The sequence below is a fragment of the Thrips palmi genome, unplaced genomic scaffold, assembly GCF_012932325.1.
Source record: "Thrips palmi isolate BJ-2018 unplaced genomic scaffold, TpBJ-2018v1 HiC_scaffold_19, whole genome shotgun sequence".
Taxonomy (NCBI): domain Eukaryota; kingdom Metazoa; phylum Arthropoda; class Insecta; order Thysanoptera; family Thripidae; genus Thrips; species Thrips palmi.
In genome coordinates, this window is record NW_023144628.1 from 5,863,615 (window position 1) to 5,886,026 (window position 22,412).

The 22,412-nt window shown below is 58.8% G+C and overlaps 1 protein-coding gene across 1 annotated transcript in view; it reads left to right on the top strand.

The window, feature by feature from the left end:
• The first annotated feature begins 433 nt into the window (after positions 1-433).
• LOC117646272 overlaps positions 434-22,412 on the top strand; it is a 34,369-nt gene continuing 12,390 nt past the window's right edge. The window contains exons 1-2 of the mRNA XM_034387112.1: positions 434-796; positions 21,805-21,906. Coding sequence (XP_034243003.1) covers positions 715-796; positions 21,805-21,906 — 184 coding nt within the window. The 5' untranslated portion in view covers positions 434-714. The remainder of the gene's footprint in view (positions 797-21,804; positions 21,907-22,412) is intronic.

The following is a 22,412-nucleotide window of genomic DNA, read 5'->3' on the forward strand; positions in this document are numbered from 1 at the left end:
GGTCCATTTCACCCACCCCCCGCCTCGTCGGTGCTCGTCGCACAGTGGGCCGGAAGACCGGTGGAGGCGGCCGAAGCTCTAGACGCGTTTCGAGCTGCAGAGTCCCTAAATGCGACTCGAACCGGGCGTGCGACCCCACCAATGGATTGCTCTCCGAACGAGGAATCCATTGGTGGGGTCACACGTTCGGTTCGAGTCCTGCTTAGCGACTCTGGAGCTCGAAACGCGTCTAGAGCTTTGGCCGCCCCCGCCGGTCTTCTGGCCCACTGTGCGGCTGGGTCCTACCGGGTCCGATTGTCGGCTAGGTGTGGGCACGGCGGCGGCGGCGGGCCGGGGGCGGGGGACGGGGAGCGGGTTGAGCCACGCCGCGCCGCCGGAGAGGCACAGCGCAGCCAGCCGCAGCCAGTCCAGTCTTGGCCCGACCGCGGCCGCGCTCTCACCTGTACGGCGCCGCGCGTGTACCCCAGGCCGCCGCGCCGCGCGCGTCTCCACCCACGTTCGCCGTGACCCCCCCCCCATTTTCCAGTGGATTAACCGGACCAGTGTCTCCCTGTGTGCTTCCCCGCCGCGGGCATGGGACGGAGAGCGACCTCCTCCAGTCGCAGCAGAAGGCGGTAACATCCGAGGGGAAGAAAATTCGAGCAGTGTCAGTGCCAGTGTGTGTGTGTGTGAGTGTGAGTGACACGTGAGTTTCTTTTTGTGCGCCCGTACACCATGATTGGATTAAGGGAGCTCTTCGCCGTCCTCGCCGTCGTCCTCGTGGCGCGGCCTGCGCTCTGCGCGGAGACCAGCAAAGGTACGCTCAGAAAAACACCTGAGAAATCTTATCATTTATATATCGCGCGAGCTGTGCAATTTAAACTACTCATCCTACAGCTTGTTTTTATTTTTTCAAACTAGATTTTTTTAAAGGTTTATTTAAGAAAACGAGCGTTATTTAATACTTATCATGGGGTTGATTTTTCCACCCTCTGACTGACTTTTTGAAGGAGCCCGCTGCTGTGATGAGGAGATCGTGACGGCAGGGAGAAGAAAATTTGCTGTCAAAAGTTCGCTTAGTAAGCCTTAGTTAGATTCTAACCAGCGTCGGACCAACCGCGTGGATAACGACTTAAAACTTGACTGACAGTTGTTGCTTTCACTTGTCACTGACGGCGCTGCTGCCCCCTGCAGACTGATTCCGAACGGGGGGCCTCTCCCTCTCTCTCTCGCGCTCATGGGGCGTTCCGCGAGGGTGCGAGAGAGACAGGCCGTCGAAAGTGCTGTCCGGAGTGAGACACGCTTTGCTGGCGGGCGAGTGGCAGCGTCGTGCCGCCAAACGGTCAAATGGGCCAGCGGAGCCAGCCAGCGGGCACACTAGTAGTGGCTGTCGTTTCGTTCATGTTGCAGCCGCCGGGGCGTCGTGCTGCCCTGACTGGGCCCTCCTCTGTCTCTCTCGCACCTGTACTGGACGCCCCATGAGTGCGAGAGAGACAGAGCGACGGCATGGCCGCCGGCACCCGGTGGCTGTCACTCCGTTCACATCAGCCACCGCGCGGTGGCGTGGTGCCGCCAAACGGTCGAATGGGCCGGCGGGCTGTCACATCACGCTTCGCACTGCAGCCACCGCCGCCGTGACAACCACCGCCTTGTAGGCCTGCCAGCCCAGCTGCACACTGGGAGTCTTTTTCGTCGCTCTGCCTCTCCCACACTGTGGGGAGACAGAGCGATGGAAACGGCTCTCGGAATCAGACTGCGCCGTGACCGCCTTGTGTGCGCGCTGACCCGGAGAGCGAGTGACCCGGGTTCGAATCCCGACACGCGGCCCGCGGTGCCCCGCCTTTCCCGCGGCCAGCGTGTCGCCACCAGCGGCTTTTATCGCTTTTCCGAACGCGACGCCCTGCCGGCCCTGTCACGCGAGACGCTAGGTCGGCCAGTTACGTAAGGCGAGACAATGAGTGAGGCGGGGCGGGGCGGGGCTCCACCACCGATAGCAGGTTAATGAGACCGCTTCAATTACTTGCTGCAAAGGAGTGCAAGAAAGGGCAGCTCGAAGCAGCGCGAAGCAGGTACGGTTGGCTGGCCGGCTGGCCGGCCGTTCGGTCGGTCGCGGGTTCGAGCCCCGTTAGGGGCAGACCATTTACGTCACGTCACGTCCGCACGCGTGCTGTGGCGTGCCACGGCGTGCCGCGGCGAGCTGCACGGCACTGTACGGTAGATCACGGCCTCTCCTTCGTGCGCCCACTCTCGTTCCTTCTCTCATTTGTCGCCACAGCAATCACGGAGCCGGCGGGGTCACTTCATCGGTCACGCGGTTCGCTGACTGCAGACTGACTCCGTCGCTCTGTCTCTCTCGCACCCCGACGGGGAGCCCCATGAGTGCGACAGAGACAGAGCGACGAAACGCCTCGGCTGCAAGTTCGCGGAACACCTTGTGCGTCCGCCCGGACTCCCGGACTCGCTGCCATGAACGCTGCCATGAACGCGGGGATGCGTGGCAAAGGATGCACCGACGCCCCTCCCCCTCCCAGCGCTCCCATTTATCTGGCATTGCACCGTGACATGGACACGGGGCACGCGCCTTAACAGCCTGGCCGGCCGGCCCTCGGCCAGCCCTCGTCAAAGCTGGTGGCGCAATTTCCTGGAAAGGGCAATTGCCTGCCGCTGTATATATGATTTCGATGTCGGACGTGAGTCGGGTTCCCTGCAGGTTCCCCGTGCACTGCCGTGCCGTGCCCTGCCCTGCCGCTTGACCCCGCCGTGCCGTGCCGTGCCGCGCCTTGCCGTTAGCGCTGGCCGTCTGGTAGCGCGAGCCGATAGCGACCCGATCCTGTTCTGTCCCGATGTCGCCGATGTTGCGGATAGAGACAAACATTTCCATGGTTCGCGGAGCGAGCTTAGCCGAGTCCGATGCCATGCCCTGTGGGATCGCGCGGCCCTTCGCGGACCTAGATAGGCTGCACGCGGGGACCGCGCCCAAACCACCAGCTGCTTGACAGGGAAGAAAGGCTCTCTGCGTCGCTGTGGAGGAACGGGGATGTGACAGCAGGTTCTCTGCCCTCCTGTGTGGTGGCCGACAGGGGTGGCGTCGTCCCCGCACGGTACGACCACCCCGCGGCCACCCCGCGGCCTGCCAGAGGTCGCCTTCCCATGGACTCCACTCCGCCTCGTGCGACCGCCGTGGCCGCCGTGCCCCACAGGACGCTTGCCAGCTTGCCAGAGCTGCTGAGTTGAGTTACTCCACACTGCCGTTTAATCTAGTGCGGCCGCTGTCTTGCGCGCTGTGTGTGACTGTGTGTGTCTGTGTGTGTCTGTGTGGTCATTGTGGTCGCTGCTGCGAGGCGCTGCCGATTTTCAAACAATCTCACCACAGCCATTCGATGCAGCAAAGCTTACTGAATACTACCGTACTGTTGTTTCCTGGCTTTCCAATTTCAATCCCTCGCAGGACGGCTGTCGCCCTGCATTTTTCCGTGTCAGTAGGGAAGAGGGGGAGGTAGGTAAAGGGGCAGAGAGGGGAGGAGGCATGAAAAGGACAGAAACGCGCGCGCGCTGTGCGGTTGCGGTCTTCGGCCGCTTCTCACTTTCCGTCGCGAGCTCTGTCTCTCTCGAACCCTTACGGAGAGCCCCATCAGTGCGACAGAGACAGTGTGGCGGCGCGCACAACAACGCGAACGTGAATGTGAATGTGTGCGGCGATGGCGCACTTTCGCAAGGCGAGTGGGCCGCGGGGCGGCGAGCCGGCCAAACCGTGGCGCGCCATACAAGGCCACCCCAGTCCGGGCGACACACACACACACACACACACACACACAACGCCGCCTCATGCCTGCAGGGAGGCCTTGTGAGGCTCGCGCGTCACATTCGATACATTCAGATTCGTTTTCATTTCCATACAGTGTAAAAGGAGTGCTGTTGGTCCCCTGCTATGGCCGCCACACTGCCTCCACGACGACGACGACGCAAAGCTTTGGAGCACGCCCGCCGCTCGAATCGAGCATCGTCACCCTCGTCGTCGTCGTCATCATCTTGTACTCGAGGATGGCGGCCCGCGTGCTGCGCGCCCCGCACGCAGATGACGTGTTCTGTGTCGTTAGGCACCTGCTCCACCGCTGCTTTTGTTCGCAGCTTCCGTGACGACGATGTGTGTGTGTGTGTGAGTGAGAGGGGGGAATGTCAACATGAGTGTGTGTGTGTGTGCGTGTGTGGGTGCTCCGGCGGCGGTGCCCGTCGCGGTGTGGCGGAGCGGCTGGGGACCTTCAGAGCGACACGGCGCGCTGCGCTGGGGGCGGACGCGACTGTGCGTGTGTGCGTATGTGTGCGTGAGTGTGTGTGTGTGTATCTTGGCGTGGCTGTGTGGACGGTGTGGACCCAACCGGAGCCAGCGTTGCCGCTTTGAACTCTCCTCATTCCGCAGACACAACTTGCAACATGTTTTTTCCTTACAGTAAAAAGTCAAAATTTTATTTAAAAAATTGATTGTAAAAGAAAACGACAACAACAAAAAAACTGCCCTTAAAAAAATGTGTGGACTGGCGTGCTTGCGAGCCGGGCCGCCAGGTAACAGGGAGGCGGGCTGAGCCGGGCTGCCCCAGGCCGGCCGGAGTGGGGCTCGAGGTGGGGCTCTAGTCCGCCCACGCCCGGCGCGGCCCTGCGCGGCCCGGCAACCCTTTGCGGCCTTGAGTCGCGCCAGGTACGCGCTGTGACGCCTCGACGCGGTGCCGCCGCGGGGAAGGAGGGGGGGGGTATTGAGTTGATAAGGGCCGCGCCCTAGGGGGCAGGTAGCAGGTAAAGGGCTAACGGGACAGGCTGAGGTAAGGGCCTCCCCTCCCCCGTTTCGATCTCGACCGAAATTAAAACATTCAGTGAGGGCAGGGGATGTCTCGGGCTGGCAAGCAACAGTAAAAAAAAGACTGCCTCAGTATTTTATCGTCGACGCGTAAGTATTCGTTATTGATGCATCAACCGTTATGGCTGATGTCGCAGAAACTTGTACGAAAAGAGGTGCGATCGTCGTGAAAGAGTGCAGGCTGCGGTGCAGTGCGTTGCGCAGCGGGGACACGCGGTGCAGTGGAGTGCCCTAGGACCCGCAGCGGCTGAGCGGCTGGCTGGGCCGGCCTTCGCTGGCCAGGTGTGCCGGCGGAGGTCACTCGGTGTGGCGGGCCGGGCCGTACCGGAGGGAGAGAGAGAGAGAGAGAAAGAGAGAGAGAGAGAGAGAGAGAGAGAGAGAGACAAAGACAGTAGCAGCCGGAAACCGGCGTGGACGTCTGGTGTCTGTGAGTGATTCGTGTGGAGGTGTGGTGCTGAAGTGATTGATTCGAATCGCCTTTTACTCATGGTGTTGCTATCTTCGTGGCATCCACTTATACATCCATCGAATTTTCGAAGCTGTGGCCAATTTCGCCTCTGCATCTGCATCGGCGCTCCGAGACCCGAGGATGGATGGGCCGTGATGGTGCTGCCGATGGATACTCGAACCACTTTTCTCGTTTCGTCAAACAGCCAGGGAGCCGACCCAGTGGCAGTCCGGGTTGACGCCCTTTCGATAGGATCGAAGCGGTTATCGATCCGAGTCGTTTGGGGCACTGTAAACCCGAAACCTCGAACGGCGAGTGCGAGACGGGGTCTGCATTGTAAATTGGGGATCACGCGGTGGGCTGGAGGCTTGAGGTCTGGCAGTCGATGGGGCTCAACAAGATAATCTTGGTGCGGTTTGGATGGCTAAGTTGGCAACCCGTTGCAACGCCCCGCTGCGGAGAGAGAGAGAGAGAGAGAGAGAGAGAGAGAGAGAGAGAGAGAGAGAGCGGCGAGACGCGCGCGGCCCAATAGCTTTACTGCTATCCGCTTTACAAACGATCGCCGTCCGAAATAAATCCACTTTGTAGTGCGAATAGCGCGAAGCCCGGCGAAGCCGGCAGACCGATTCCGAGAGTCGTTTTCGTCGCTCTGTCTCTCTCGCACCTTTACGGGACGCCCCGTGAGTGCGAGGGAGACAGAGCGACGAAGACGACTCTCAGAATCCGTCTGTTGGCGGCGCGGCGCGGCCGGCTGTGAGGAGGATGGCCTGGCGGAACATAGCGATGCAACACTTTCAAAACAACGTCGTTTCGACCTCGAGGAAAACCCGAAGGGAAAATTGGGCGTTTGGTTAACACTCCACGCGTGTGGCCGATCAAGTCAGTGGATGTTACGTGTTTCGGTGCACAGTGTGCACACGCCATCAGATTGCCGGCTTTATTGGCGCTGGCCAACTAGCGTCACCCCGGCGTCACCCCGTCGTCACGTTATCGTGTCGCCAGTCTGAAGCGATTCCCAGCCGTCGCCGCGTCGTCTCTATCTCTGTCGCACCCCTATGGGACCCCCCATGAGTGCGAGAGAGACGCAGCGCTGCAAGCACAAGCACCTCCCAGCACCACCGCACGGACACCCCTATAAAGTGCACAGGCAGCACTTGTTGTTGCTCGGCCGGCACGAAGTACGGCGTTGGTGTTGTTGTGAGAGCAGGGAAAAAGCGAGACGAGAATAAATTGCTGGGACACTACTGGCGCAGTTTGCCTAAAAGTTCATAAAGCACAAAAAACACAACAATTTTTGCTATTTTGACAGCGAATATGCACTGCGGTTTCATCACCGCACGAGCCCAACCTTACAATGTGGTCAGTTAGGGTAGTCGAAACCCCTGGTTGAACCTTGACCCTTAAGCCGAAAGTTTCTTTTCCCTAACCACTTTCGGTTGCATTAAAATTTTTGCACACGCCCCCCCCCCCCACACACACAGGACCGGAACCAGATGGCGGCCGCCAACAATAACACTTCTCGTAACGGTGCAGGCGCGGGCGGTGCGATACGAGGCCGTAACGTCGGTCACCTTGATGTCGATCCAAGCGAGCCACGCCGCTGCAGCGGCACCCTGCAGCGGCACCCTGCAGCAGCACCCTGCGCGCCCCGGTGCCCCCGGCAGCACACCATCCTTGTCGCGATCACGGGGCCTCTCTGTCTCTCTCTTGTCGCCGTGCTCGCGCGCATCTAGATGAGATTTGTGTGCCGAGGGATGCAGGGCTCGAGAACCGCAGGAGCTCGTTCGGCGATTCGAACTCGAACCCTACCCCACCCAAACCCAACCCAACCCAACCCAACCCTATCCAACCCTAAACCAATACCATTCCGACCCAACCCACTTAACCCTTACCTAACCGACACACTCTCCTGGTCGTCCGTCAGGCCAAGCAATGCGGCTTTCCCACTCGTAAACCTTTCGCCCCGTCGCGTCTCCTTGGCGGGGCTTATCACGGACAGCGCGGCGGTGGGGCCGGCGGGGCAATAAGCCGACCAAATTAACGAGTTTAATGCGAGATGGCTGCTTATGATGAATTAACGGGGGCCGCTGCACTGCACTGTGCGATGCGATGCCAGATAAGCGTTTCCGGCAGAAGGGTGGCACTGTGTGTGTGTGTGTGTGTGTGTGTGTGTGTGTGTGTGTGTGTGTGTGTGTGTGTGTGTGTGTGTGTGTGTGGGCGCGCGCGCGCGCCCCTCTGCCATGTGGACATTTTAGAGTTCGAGAGACACGTACTACATATTCGGAATGACATTTTGAAGCCGTGTCTGAGACTGCTCTTCTTAACGAGCTGGCCATCATAAAAAACCGCCATTATTTTTTTCTCTCCTCCGTTTACGATTTTGGCAAACTCACGCTTGCGAAAGGAGAAAGAAGGGACGAGGAGTGGGAGAATGAGAGGAGCAGGAAAAAGGAAGCTTGACCGCGAAGACAATCATACTACACACTCACCTGGCGGTGCATGGCGGTGGTGCGGCCCTGACCCAGTTTCCTTTTGCCCACACATTGCGATTGACGGAAAGAAACCGTCGGCGCTTCACACGGCGCCGGGGAGTCCCCCTTCTCAGCCTCGGTGTGCACGTGGCGCGCGCCAGCCATTAGCAAGGCATGAGTGAGGCCGGCCCGGGTCACTCATTGTTATGATCAGGAAGACGAACCGGTACCATTTGCGCTCTGTAGGCCGGCTTTATTTATTTTGTAGGACAGTTGGCCAGCCCGGCGGGGCCGGCGGTCGCGTGACGTCGCGCGGCCTGTTATTGGCCAGCCTGCGCCTGCACTGTGCGGTGTGCAGTGCGGTGAGCGCAGGCGCGGCAACATTTGCACATGATTGGAATGCTATTGGTTGGGCCCGTGGGGGCGAAAGCGACTCTCCGGAAAACAGCCGTGGTCTCCACTCTGGACCTCTGTCTGGACCTCTGTCTGGACCTCTGTCTGGACCTCTGTCTGTCGGGACCTCTGTCGCGACCTCTGTCTGGACCTCTGTCGGGACCTCTGTCGGGACCTCGGTCTGGACCTCCCTGTCTGGACCTGGATCTGGCTGGACACTTCGGTCTGGCCCTTCCATCTGGCTGGACCCCACAGGCCGGGGCCATGCCGGGGCCAGGCGCCTCGTTGGGGCCTCGTTGGAGGCGCGATGCTGCAGTGTCGCCGCGACTCGCAGCCCGTTAGGCACCCAACCTCCGCCCGCACGGCGCCCGCACCCACCCGAGCGGAACGACCCGGCGGCGCCGGCGTGCCCACGCCCCGCCAGCAAGGCCCTGCCGGCCCTGCTGCAGACTGAGAGTCGTCTTCGTCGCTCTGTCTCTCTCGCACTCACGAGGCGTCTCGTATAGGTGCGAGAGAGACAGGGCGACTTTGCAGCACCGCCGCGCTGCCCTTGTTGTTGGTCCCCGAATCGGAGTGTGCTGGCTGGCCCGGGCTGGCGGCTCTTGGAGGAGGGCGGTGGTGCTGGTCCGCGGGCAGGGTAGGGTGCCCCTGGCGCCCCCCGGCGGCGCTCGGCGGCTGGAAAGCGGCGTCGTCGAGGTGCTGCGTGCTGCGCGGTGCTGCGCGGTGCTGCGCGGTGCTGCGGGCGGAGAGAAATCGAGCTAATACGACAGCGCGGCCGTGGCGCAGCCAGGCAATCCCAGTCATCCGACACGCCGGGGAAAGGAAAGTCAGCGACCCAAGTAGCGCACCCAGCCGCCCGGCGGAGCGCGGGGCGGGGCGGGCGACAGGGCTCCCGCGGCCCAGGCTCGAAAACGCCAGGGAAATTTTTCATGCACCGCGTTGGGGCGCGTGCCCACTGCAAGCTGCTACCAATCGAAGTCTCATGGACGGACGCCTCCCGCTCGGATGGACTCGGCCGCCGGGTTGCCCGGTTTGCCTCGGCGTTGCTTCGGCTTTGCTTCGGCTGCGCGGCGACAGCTCAACCCGGCGACGTTTACTGCCTGCTGCTCGCGGACCGCGCGACCGCGAGGTTGCACCGCACTTCCGCACTGGTGCAGGCGGCGTGTCGGCGCCGTCCCCGCACAGTGGGCCAGAAGACCGGCGCCGGCGGCCAAAACCCTCGACGCCTTTTGAGCTCCAGAGACGCTAAACAGGACTCGAACCAAGAGTGTGATCCCACCAATGGATTCCTCGTTCGGAGAGTAACCCATTGGTGGGGTCACACGTTCGGTTCGAGTTCTGTTTAGCGACTCTGGAGCTCAAAACGCGTCCGGGATTTGGGCCGCCTCCACCGGTCTTCTGGCGCACTGTGGGGCGGTAAAGCGCAGCGGTGGCGACGTCACCGACGTCACGGCCTCGGCGTCGTGGTCCGCGCCGCGCCCTGCCCGGCCCTGCTGCTGCGCCGGGCAAATTGTGGTGAACCGCCGGGCCCCGCTACTCTACTATGGCCTCATCCCGGCGGCCGGCCGGCAGTGGCGGCAGTGACGGCAGTGGCGCCGGAAGGGGCGGGGCGTCCCTTCTGATCCAGAACCCGCCGCGCAAAGTGCGAAGCTGAAAAAAAATGCTCAATTTTTCCCTCAAATTCTTCAGTATTTTAAAACAATTTCAGGAGTTCAGGGTCTTTTTACTGACCGACCGGCACGGTCTGTGACGTGATTTTTCAAGCCTGTGATGCGGTGTGACGATCTGTGACGCCTCTCTCGACCTCCGTGACGTGCTTTCAACAATCTGTAAAGCAGTTTTTTTTTCAAAAATATTTTTTATCGGTGTGAATTGTCGTTGCTGCGCGCACACGCGTTTCGCGAGGCGACAGCGTGTGGACGCCGCGCCACTGTGAGGCACTGTACGGCACTGGAATGCCCGGCCAGGCCGGCCAGCGCATCTCAAAGGGAATGCCGTGCGAATAGACGGCGGCTAAGCGGCGGTCGGGGGAAAAAAACATTGATTGCGCGGAGGGCAAATTATTGGGTTCATTTGTCAGCGCGGGACGCGGCAGGGAGGCGTCGCGACAGAGGCAGCGACAGCGGCACACGTGTGCGTCAGAAAGAAAGGCAAAAATAACAACAACAAAAATAAACTCAAAAACGCTTTAAACAGCATGATTTTGAAGCATAATGTTTTCTTGGAAAATTTAAAACCGCATACGTAATCTGACGACGTTCACTTGGATTTAAATTTTCTGAGAATACCATTAGTTTTGCTTGAGAAATCAACGAAATTTTAACCAATTTACAGTCGGTTAGACTTTGCTTTTTCACTTTTTTTTAAAAACTTTTTAAAATTAAAATATTTTGCAGTGAATTGAAAAAAGACGAGAAAGACTGTTGCGCGGCAGCAGCAGCGCGCCGCACTTCGCATCTCGCCAATCTTCCTCGTTTCGTTTTCCCCTTCCGCCGCTTTCCCGCGCTCGGGACAGCGACAGCCGCGCGTCGTGTGCGACGCGGTGCCGCGCTCTTTTTTCCCGATGATGTTTCCGCGCGACGTGTGAAATGATTGGTAATTAGAGCCTCCTGCACTGTAAAAGCCGCTGCCGCCGCGGCACTGCGAGGAGGAGCAACGCGGGAAAAGAGCATAGCTTTTTGCTGTTGACGTTGACGCGTCTAGAATTTTGGCCTCCACCGGTCTTCTGGCCCACTGGTGCAACGGGCTGCGTACGCATGTCCTGGGTGCCGCTAATGCTCCCTAGAGTCACACACTGCACTGTAGGACTGTGCTGCGCCCTTGCGGTCCCAGAGGGTCCCTGGAGCCTCCCATGTACCTGGAAAGGGCAGCGGGCGCGCTTCCTGCAACCTCCAGGGAATCTGAGTGCAGCGTGGCCGGCCGCTCGCTCCGTCTCTCTCGCTCTCGGGGGGCGCTCCGCCGGGGCGGTGCGAGAGAGACGGAGTGTTGGGCCTTGGAGCCGCGGCCCCGCGGCCCCGTTATCCATCGAAACGCGGCGGTAATTAATCGATTGGCGCCTCGGACGCGCAGACCGAGCTGGCAGACCGAACTGAGCCGAACCGAACCGAACCGAGCCGAGGGTTCGAGCCGCTCCCGACAGATGGCGGCTCTAGAAGAAAGAAAAGTAACGAGCCCTCTGCGGGGTTTCGTCACCGCGCCGAATGGTCAGCGGTTGTGCAAGACGCCCCCCTCCCCCTCTCTCCCCCGCCGCCGGCCTCGGCCACGCCCACCTTGGAGACGCGTGGGAGTGAGAAACGGGATCAAAGGGCCTGCCCGGGCCTGCGGGCTGTTGTTTCCGGGAGTCGCTTTCGGCGCTCTGTCTCTCTCGCACTCATCGGGCGTTTCCTGCAGTGGTGAGAGAGAGAGAGGAAGCGGTGGAAACGACTCTCAGTCTGGTGCTATGCAGCTCGTCTAGGTCGTCTACTACACTGCCATCCGCGGATGGAGGTCAAAACATCGCCCGTCCGCACCGGACCGCGCGGAGTGCGAGAGAGGCGGCAACGACAAAAAAAAAAGAAAAGAAAAAGGACGGGAGAGAGAGGAAGTTTGAGTCCGCAATAAGCAAAGAGTCCCTGCGCAGCCTACATTATAGATGTGAATTTGCGATAAAACGTTATTTACCTAAAAGAAGTGAGATAGGCATCCGAACCGTGCTGCGCGGGGCTTGCGGCTCTTCGCTCCGCCTCGGCCGCTCCGCCGCGCCGCCGCCCGTTCTGGGCCGGGGTCAGACCTCCGGGCAAAAAAAAAAAAACACTAAAATAATTTTTTTTGAATCCTGAAAATAAAAATTAAAATTTTAAAGCAAGTCCGCGCGAGAGTTCGGCATAACCAAGATTGCAAATTGATGCGTGTAAGGCGTGCGAAGAAGGTGCCGGAGAGGGTTACGTCGGCGTCTGCCCTGGCGGCGGTGGTCCGCGGGCAGACTGATGCCGAGAGTCGCTTTTCGTCGCTCTGTCTCTCTCGCACTCATGGGGCGTCCCGTGCAGGTGCGAGAGAGACAGAGCGACGAAAACGACTCTCGGGCTCCGTCTGCACTGGCGGCTTGGCGGCCTGGCGGAGGCGAGGCTGGCGGCCACACCGTGAGGAGGATGGGCCGTGCCGTGGCCAGGCCGTGGTGTTGCCTGCCTGCCTGCCTGCGTGTTACGCGTGGGCGCAACGCACGGCCCCGCCGCCGTCCCGCCGTCGTGTGCACGGCGCGTGTCCGTGATGCTCTGCCTGGCTCTGCCACACCACTGGCGAATTAAGCGAGAGCGCTGCAACGCGCCTCTGTGTGTGTGTGTGTCTGTGTGTGTGTCGCTGGTGCGCGTGCGGTGCTGGTCTCGCGGCTAGGTGGGTTGCGGCGCCGCGCGCTGCTTCCAGTGCGAGTTCCAGTGCGGCTTCCAGTGCGGGCTCGCGGTCACGGGCGTGACGACGCGTGACGACGCGTGACGTGACCATCTAGTCCGTGCGTCACGACCTTCAATTGTGCGACCCTTCCGCGAAAACGGCCGCGTCGCGCTGCCCGTGACGGGACGCTTTCGGTTTCTTGCGTGCGTGTCACGGAGCTCTCTGGGTATCTTGTCAGAACTGTCACAACTCCACCATATTTCTGATCTAAATATCTTCAAAGTTGACTAAAATTTTGAAATATTGTAATCTGCATCTTCTCAAAGAAATTTTTTTAAAAAAGTTATCCTAAAATTTAAAAACAAATCTTAAAAAAAATTCTTAAAAAAAATAATTGCAAAGAAATTTTTTAAAAAAAAATTTTTAATTTTTTTTTTGAAGAAACGCAAGTTTTGTTCTACGAAAGCCAGCAACCAGCGCAAGCCAGGGAGGCGGTGTACCGGAACCACACGGTGCATCGCTTCGGCATGCTCCGCGTCGTTCGCTGTTGTGCTCTCCGTTTCTCGCAGTGCAGTCGGCAGTGCAGTTGGCAGTGCAGTCGGCAGGGCAGGCCGCCCCGCCGATTGACTCCCGGTAAAGTGGGTGCTGCACAGCGGGGCACACGCAGTTTCTAGAAAATGGCTGTACACTGTTGGAGCGAGGAGGACGGAAACAATGTTAGGGTCTTTGCCGGCCCACTGTGCGATGGGTGCTGGCTCGGCCGTCGTATACGCCTAAGTACGTGTGCCATTTTGGCGTGTGGGGCCGCCAGGAGGGTGTGGGGCGTAATACCGTTGCCGTCTGGGATTATCAGGCACTCACAGGAACGAAGAGGCGCCGGCGGGGGTGGGGGTGGGGGAGGGGGCGGCACCGTCGGTACGGAGCAAACCGGACGCAGAGGAGAGTGTGGCGGCGGGACGCGCCGCGGCCTTTTCACCGTTTTTCACCCAATAATTCTGCCGCGTCGAGCGGCGCTGCCGACGGACGACTCGGCGCGGTGTTTGACGAGGCTCCTGGCGTTTGCGAGGTTCTCGTAGACACGCACGCCGCTCAGCCCCCCCCCCCCTCTCTCTCTCTAGCCAGAACCGCTCGCGTTAAAAAGGGGCTCGGAAAAAAAATGCGCCAGTAGAGCTCCTCGTCCGGAGACAGAGTAGAGGAAGTTACTTTGCATTTCTAGTGCCGTGGCGTCGGTGCGTCGGTCGTTGAGAGCAGCGAATAATTTGGTTTCGCTTCGGGAGCGGCAGACAAACAGAGTTATGGCCCCGGCCTAGCCGCCGGCCCAGGGCAGCCGAGGGCAGCCCAGGACTTCCCTTCCCACCGATGGCCGCAGATGGCGCCGATTTTTCGTTAACGTCAACGGAAGAGTGGAGCCCGAGCCGCCGGTGAGCTTCCTGCCCAACAGTGGCGTGCTCAGGTCGTCGTCGCCTCGTAGGGAGAGACGGGGCCATGACGTTGGCATCATCCGACAATACCGAAATTTTTCGCAGTGCACCCGTGCAAGTCTCCACAAAAACCCAAAACAAGCAAAAAACAATACAAAAAGTGTTGGTAAAAGCGGCCATTAATATCCACTTCATTTCGGGCGGCGCTGTGACACCGCCGCGGCGCTCCCAGGCGGAAGCAAGGCGCACTATCAGGCAGTAATTATCGCACTGCAAACTGTTCTCACCGCCTTCCTCGGCGACGACCGGGCCTGACGGACACGCAGGGCGCGCAGGGCGGACAAGGCGGTGCGGTCCGAATCTGCCCTCCATGCAGAGGAGGCCCTGCCCTGCCGCCCTCGGCGATCATATCGTCGCGACGGCCATTCGCCTTAATGACGCCCTGCTTGCAGTGCAGTGCACGGTTAAAAAAATCTTTGCATTTTTCGAGTAATAAACAACCAAATCTTTGATATAATAAAATTTATCTTTGTAAATATCTGGATCAAGAATTTTTTCTTAAAAAATGCACAAAAAAAAAACAACAGAAAAACCTATGAATTATTATTTTTATCCAAGAAGTCATCTCTTCGGGTGTAGATGTCTTTTGCGGAGTGTCTGTCCGCATCCTGCGTGAGGGGTGTCCGCGAGGGACTTCCAACACACCGGTGTCGTCCTCTTCCCATGCGATTCCCTATTCCCGGCACCGCGGCACTATAAACGGCCCGCGCTTTGTCCGAGCTTGCAGGTGGGCCCGGCGCGGGCCGCGGGCCTCGGTCGCTCCGTCTCTCTCACACACCCTTAAGGGCGCCGCGTGAGTGCGAGAGAGACGGAGCGGCACTCGGGTGGCCCTCGCTGTCGACACGCGCACGCCCCGCGCACGCCCCGCGCACGCCCCGCGCACGCGCACGTCTGTCAACACGGCCGTGCAACAGCCTTGCGCGCGCGTTGAATTTTACAGGCGGCCAGCCCCGCCGCGTCGCCGCGTCGTCTCCGCGTCCTTGGGGGCATTGCCCGCACTGGAAAAACAACAACAACAAAGCAACAACAGTGTAAGGGCGTCGCGGCCGCCATAGGCTTGCGCGCCAAACAGTGGCAGCAGCCGTTTCTCGGTCGCGGAAGGGCCCGTCTGCGAACCCGTCCGTTTATCGCGCGGTTCGCGGCGACCGTTGAGGGGTCGCCGTCGCTCGTCGCCGCGTTGTCTACGACCTGGCTGCGGACAGCTTCGCGGAGCTTCGCGGACAGCCCCCCAGGCGGCGCGGCGCGCAGACATTGGCGCGGAAAATCGGCATATAATTCGCCCTGCGCTCAACGTGCCGGGGCGTTAGTGTGTGTGTGTGTGTGCGAGAGAGAGAGAGAGAGAGAGAGAGAGAGAGAGAGAGAGAGAGAGAGAGAGAGAGAGAGAGAGAGAGAGAGCGGCAAAGTTGTTACTGCTGCATAAGGGCGCGTTCACGGCCTCGCCGTGCATTGATTTCTCCCACGGCTGCTGCTGCTTGGGTCCATTATTTTCCCCCGTCCGCACTTCCTGGCTGTGTGTTTGTGTTGGGAACGCTCTGTTTGTTCGTTTGGTGGTGTTTGCCTGCTGATCTAGGCAGTCACTGGCCCCTTTGTGGCCGCCCGGTTGCGCAACGAGTCCACAGTAGCCCCTCTGGGGGTAACTGCTGGGCGGTCCCTTTCTCACAGAACACCAGAACAGTGGAACGGTGTGTCCGATGCCTCGCACACAACACGCTCAGTACTGCACAGTCACCTGTCGAACATCAAACATTTTTCTTGACGGTACCCTCAATAAATGTCTATGTTGTCTTATTGTCCATAACTATTGTCATATTTGTGACTACGGAAGCTTTATAAAATTTAACACATGAATTAAGAAGAACATTTATTTCTGTGCCCAAGTATTTTAAAAATCCTACCTCATTTATGTACAAATTTTTACATAACTTACATGTGCACTATGGCAGTAGTTGTGGACGAAAAGCCCAAAGGAATTTTGCGTGTTGGCGACAAGAGTGTCTTCATATCCCTCCTCCCTTGGTCCTTTTTCTCCGCAGGAGAGGTAACCATTTTCGAACAAGGCACAGAGGAAAAATGAAGTAGTCGAGGCGGCAGTAAAGCCGGGTGGTCTCGCCGATACCTTGTATGTAGCTGAGCGCATCGCTTGACGACCGCGCTGCGGCCGGCAAATAAATTGCAGTTATTTATCGAGACGCTTTGGGAGTGAATGGGCGACTACCATAGGGGCAAAGGCCCTAAGACAATGGAAGGTCGGCCGGGGCTGGGGCCAGGCCGAGGGCCAGGCCAGGGCGCGCCCCGCGAAATGCCCTCGGCGCGTTGAACCCGCCCCACCGCGACCCGGAGGCGTTCCCTCGTCGCGTCGGCACCGCTGCACTGCCAAAAGAACACCCTCAAAACCTACCAACTAATTTGGACCCCACAAACACACTCTAAATGTTGTGGAGTGAAGATTCTCCATGTTATGGTGGTGCAGCTGACTTCATAACATACCATCGAGAATTCACTGTACCTTATAGATATTTTGACGAATGAGAGAAGCGTTTACGTCTTCAACACTGTCCAGAATGGCTCCTCTTTTAGAAAGCAAATCTTTCTCTCAAAAAATCGACAGAGGACAGCAAAAAAATAAAGGAACGGTCCGAAAGGCCAAGGACATTTACAGCTCTACGTCAGCGACCAGAGGCTGCGAGACACTTTAAGTGCCGGACCGTGGTCCAGGACCAGACCAGAAACAGCACAACCCTGCCACCATTCATCGGACATTAAAATCCGTGGACCATTTCGTGATTTTTTCCTTGAGTGAGTGCGGGAGTCCGGCGCCGCAAGCACCGCCCGCGTTTTCACACCTTCTTATTGCCGAAGGGCGTGTTGCGAGCGGCGCCGCCGGCTGCGCGGTCAGCTCTCCTCTCTCTCTCTTTCTTCTCTTTTTTACCATCTTTGCGTTGTAGTTGCGCCTCACGACTTGCTTTGCATTGAATGAACTGTATCCGTCAATGAGCACCCTGTCATTACTCTCTCTCTCTCTCTCTCTCTCTCTCTCTCTCTCTCTCTCTCTCTCTCTCTCTCTCTCCCTCCCTCTTACCTGACGGCTCGCTCGCACCGCCGCGGACATCATGAATGAGTGACCACTCCCTTCTGCTCGCGCGGTTCCGCGACCTCTCTCTCTCCTCTCCCTCCACTGTACTCTCAGGCACTGCAGCCTCGTAGCCGAGCGCACACTAAATGTGTTTGGACAAATTTTGTCCAAAAAAGCTTAAATTTTTTCCAACCAGAATTTTTTTACGGTGGTGCGGCGTTAATCAGCCACACAAACGGTGTAAACGCGGGGCATTAATGTTGCGCTGCGCGGGGAACCGTTAAGGCGGCGTGTCCGCGGCACGCCGATTCCGGGAGCCGTCGCTCTGTCTCCCTCACACCCACAGGAGACGCCCCACGAGTGCGAGAGAGACAGAGCGACGGCTCCCGGAGTCGGTCTGCAGCCGGAAGCGGCGATCAATAGAGGCGATTGCGCGGCGCCACACCGCGGACGACGCGAGACACGCCAGTGCAGGACGAAGGAACCGTACTGAATTCGGCCGTTTTCTAGAAACACTGCCTTTCCTCGCTATCCACTGAGGTGAATCCTTACTAAAATATTACAATAATTTTGAAATTGTTCACCATTTATTTGTCGCGCGTGCAGGTCTCTTTTTGTTTGTGAAAGCTCGTAATTGGTCGCCTGTGGTTTTTATTCTTTTTAAATATAATTTGTCCAATAACGACGCGGTGGTGGCGGTGCTGGCCTCCTACCGGCCCGCGCGGGTTCGTGAATATTATACGGCCAGTGCAGGCGGGCACAGTGCAGCGGCGGGTCTGGACTTTACTGCCCACCAAGTGGCGATGCTGGCCGCAGTGCAGTGGGCTGCACCGCGCTGTGCAAGGCTGCACCCGGCGGACCGTCCCGCCTGCCTTCTTGGTGGCGCGGTCATGTGCGGCAAAAGCAAAGGTGCGGCCGGAGCCGTGGCCGGCAGACCGATTCCGCCGTCTCTCTCGCACCCTGAAGGACGCCCCGCGAGTGCGAGAGAGACGGCGCGACGTGCCTGGATTCAGGCAGCAAAGGCCACAAGGCGCGTCGGCCGGAGCGAAATGAAACGCCGCCGAGTTTCAGCAAATTAGCGACTGGTTTACCATTCCGGCGCTCGGCGGTGGCGGAGCAGGGCGTGGCGTGGTGGGGCGGGGCGGGGTGGCAGGGTCACTCGGACACTGGCGTAACTAGCGGCGTGCCGCGGGGTGTGTGGGTCCCGTTCCTTTACACGCTTCGCACGACGCTGCCTGGTTGTTTTTATCTCCCATTGGCCGATTGCGCGGCTCGTCCGCCGCAAATGATATAAAAGGCTGTGGGAAACACGGAGGCCTTCCCCCTCCCCTTCGTGTCAACTTCCTCCCCCTCCTCAGACCTTTATCCGTTTCCGCCGCGCGTCCCGGAAACACGAGGTGCCTGAATGAGAGAGAGAGAGCGAGAGACGGTTAACTTCCTGAGGCACGAGCCCTTCGAGCGCCGTCCTGGTTTCGCCTAGGACTCGGCCCTGGCAAAAGCCTTCCCCCCTCCCCAAGGGCCGTCTAGAGGAGCTTGCCCCTCAGTATGCACAAGTCCGAAACGATAATTAGCAGCCGACGTCAGCGAGGGGGAGGAGGGGGGCCGTTGCCCGCGCTAGACCGGGCGTCCGAAAAAGCTAATTGAAGCGACTCCATTACGCTGCAGGATGATTCCGACAGTCGTTTTTGGCGCTGTCTCTCTCTCGCACCTCATACGGTGCGTCCATGGGTGCGAGAGAGACGAAAGTTGCGGTGTGGCCGTGCGGGTCGGTGGGAACCCGCCGCCTTTTCGGACATAACCACGGACTAGTTGGCGCGCGCCGACGCACCGCCGCCTCATTAACTGGCGGCGGTGTGTATGAATTTTCGGGCGAGGCCGGGCGAGGCGGCGAACTACCACACCGCCACCAGCTGACTCTGGCTCTGGAGAGAGCGGTGGCGGGGGCAGAGAGAGAGAGAGAGAGACAGACAGAACAACTACTTATTGTTGCACTGAGCAGCTAGCATAGCAGCCTCTCCGCAGCGGCAGCACTCAGAATTCGAAGGGGCGTTCACCTCTTGTGGGTCGCCCCGCTGCTGCCGGCGCGCACACACATACACACAGACACACACCGCGGTGTCACCGTACTCCCCCCGCGCGTGTGTGCGTGGGTAATGTATTCACGAAATGAATCACCGTAGAACGCGGCGCGCGGCACGTCCGAGGTGCAGTGCTCCGCCTGCTCTGGCTGCTCTGGCACCCTCGGAATAATGCTACACGACACTGCGCGGCGCGGTGCGGCGCTGCGCAGACGCGTTGAACGGGGTCAGGCAGCGCGAGGGCGCGCGTCCGGGCAATAAAATGGGCAGAGCGGCGGGGATTCGAATCCGGGACAGAGAGCCCCTGCGAACGGCCGGGTAGGCAGCACCGCAACACAGGCCTGCCTGGCGGGCCGGCCCGCCCTGCCGGGCGCTAGCCAGCGCTAGTGTCCACGGACTGTGACCCTGCAGGGCCCCGCCACCGTCGTCGCGCGGCCTTCAAACGTGAGGCGGTGGCCGCTGGCGGCGGCAGTCATTTCAATGTTTCCATCATCGGCGACCTCGGCCGGTGATTGTCTCATTTCCTCCGGCAAGGGCTCCTTCAGGACAGACGAGCACGGTCAGCGCACTGCCAGCGCCTCGCCAGCGCGGAGACCGAGGGCCCTTCTGAAAATTAAAATTAAAACCAAATTGCTCTAGAGGCGGAATGCTTTGCGAAGGCCACGCGAGGCGTGAAGCGAGAGGCGGTGCACTGGAAGCACTACCGCGCCACCACCGTTTGCGACGTCAATAAACGCGCCCGGCTTAGCCTCGCGCTTTTTCAGCTGCCCTGCACTTTCTCTCACGACGGCACCACCGCCCCGGCCCCGCCAACCCTTTCACTCGGCCCGGCCCCGGCCCGGCCTGCATCCGCCGAACCAGTGTATGCACACGCACGGCCCCGGCTTGCCTCGCCCGGCCTCGGCGTGCCCGAAGAGTGCGCACTTGCAGGACGAGGAGCTCGCCGAACTTTGCTTGAGAATGGATGCGATTTGTGTACATAGGGAGGTTGAAGATAAGTTTTACTGGCTAGTGTGAGCGAGCAATGTCATCTTTACCAGAATCTCAGTCCGGTGCGATTGAGAGAGAGAGAGACTGCGGAAGCGAATGGCGGTGGGCGCATGTTTTGTGTGAGCCTCAACACCGCCACACCAGTGCTGCTGCTTTTCGATCAATCGACGCGATACGGTGCAGGAGGTGGATCGGAACGCTTTGTCCTCCCGGCGCCGCCAGTGCGGTAGGCGCCGCCGCCACGTCACTGTTAAATGGCTGTGTGTGTGTAACCTCAGCCGCACACACACCTGCTGCCGCCTGCTCCCTGATTCGAAAGCGCACACACCAACGCAGGCAGTGGTGGGTACTTAGTAGTGATATTATCGCGATCAACCAATCAGAGCACGGCTGTCCCAGTACATACATTGTAGACACACACACAGTCACGCGCGCGCGCACGCCAGCGCCTTGGCAGTGGTGGTGCGGCGCGCTGGGCAAATACGAAGAAAAATATCCCGGCGATGTGATCTGGACTATGCGAGGAGTTCTCATGTAGCGGGGACGATTAGTCGCACCCCCTATCTTCTCGCATCACACACACACACACGCACACACACACACGCACACACACACACGCACACACACACACACACACGCACGCACTCGCATGTGCAGGAGGATATGCTGCACGCTCGCATAATGGAGGGAAAATGTCAGATAATGTCGGGGAAACGCGCGTTGAATTCCATTAGCGGCGCTGCCTCAAGTGACAGTTTACAAATCCCGCGCTAAGAGGGAAAGAAACGAAAACGACTAATACTCCCCTGCGACTTTGACTGACTGACGCCTTTTCTTTTGGAGACGGCGCTCCACTTGCGGCGTCCAACGGGTCTCTGTGCGTTGCGCCGCGTCGCGCGTTCGCATGGCGAGAAACGGAGTGGTGTGTTTGTACTTTTCTTTCGCGGTGAGGAAGCGCGCAGGAAAAGTGCTGCTGCCCGCCACACACTCGACGCGCTGCTCTCGGCGTGCAGACGTGAGGATTTCGACAACACCTGCCTCTCTTTGAAAGCGCTCGTTTGCCACGGTGTTTGTGTATGTGTGTGTGTATGTGTGTGCTTGCCTGTGTGCTTTCCTCTCGTTTTGTGTGTGTGTCAGAGTGAGAGAGGCAGAGCTTGCGCGCACTTGTACCTCGCAAGCAATGACAAACCGTGCAGATCTGGCCTGGACTAAGTCGTTGTGTATGTATGTTGCGTAGGGTCCACTAGTTAGATCGTCCCGATGTATAAATAATGACAAGGAACCCGAGAGAAAGGGAGGGGAAGGAAGGTGGAGGGGGTCGTCGTTTGTCGTGGGGCCTTTCGGTACGCCTCGGTAATGACCCTTCAATTACAATTACCGTACCGTCACGAAGTGATGACAATCGTTTGCACAATAAAGCGAGCAATTTGCAAATGTGAGCTGGAAAGTGGAGAGGCTTTGCTGTCGGGCCCAATCCTTTATTTGGTCTGTTTTTGCCCTTTTTTAAAGATTTGAATAGGTGATTGCAACTAGGAAGTGTGCATGTGGTAGACCACTGACCTGGCTTTCAATAGCATTTGTACATGTGGCATACCGCTGACCTGACTTTCAATAGCATCGACCGTCGCAAGATGCACCGCCTCCGTTAACCCCATTTCTCTCCGCTCTCTGTTGCAGTTCAACACAAAGTGAAATGCCTGGAGGACGCCATGATCGTGGAGATCGTGAAGCAGCCGGAAATGCTGGACATCTACCTGGAGGGGCTCCGGTCTTTCCCTGGTGAGTTTGGTGGGGGGAGAAAAAGGGGGCCTTTTAAATGGCGGGCGATACGCGAGAGACGTAGCGGTCCCCACACGCACGCACCTGTGCGAAATGCATCGAGTGACACGCCGAGTACTTTGTGGACGACGAGAGGGGCCGGGCATAAGTCACCTGGAGGGGCCGACATTCCAGGACTTCACCACCTCTCTGACATTACCGTCCTTTCAAAAGATACTTATAAACAAAGAAATTCTTTAAGATCATGCTTGAAACCTTACGAAGTATTCGGAGCATACATAGTACAAATAAGTTCTCCCGTTTGAACAAACAATGGGCTCACTGCGGTTCAAAACTTGCAAGTTTAAAGAGGACTCGCACGTTGGGGGCTGCTGGCCCGGCCCGAGTCCGACTCGCACGACGACGTCTCAGTCTCACGTGTCGACAAGTCATTTCTCACCTCGGCTGTTATTTTCTTCTTTCTTCCCTTCCTCCGCGACGGACGCGACGGAACAGTGGGGCCATTT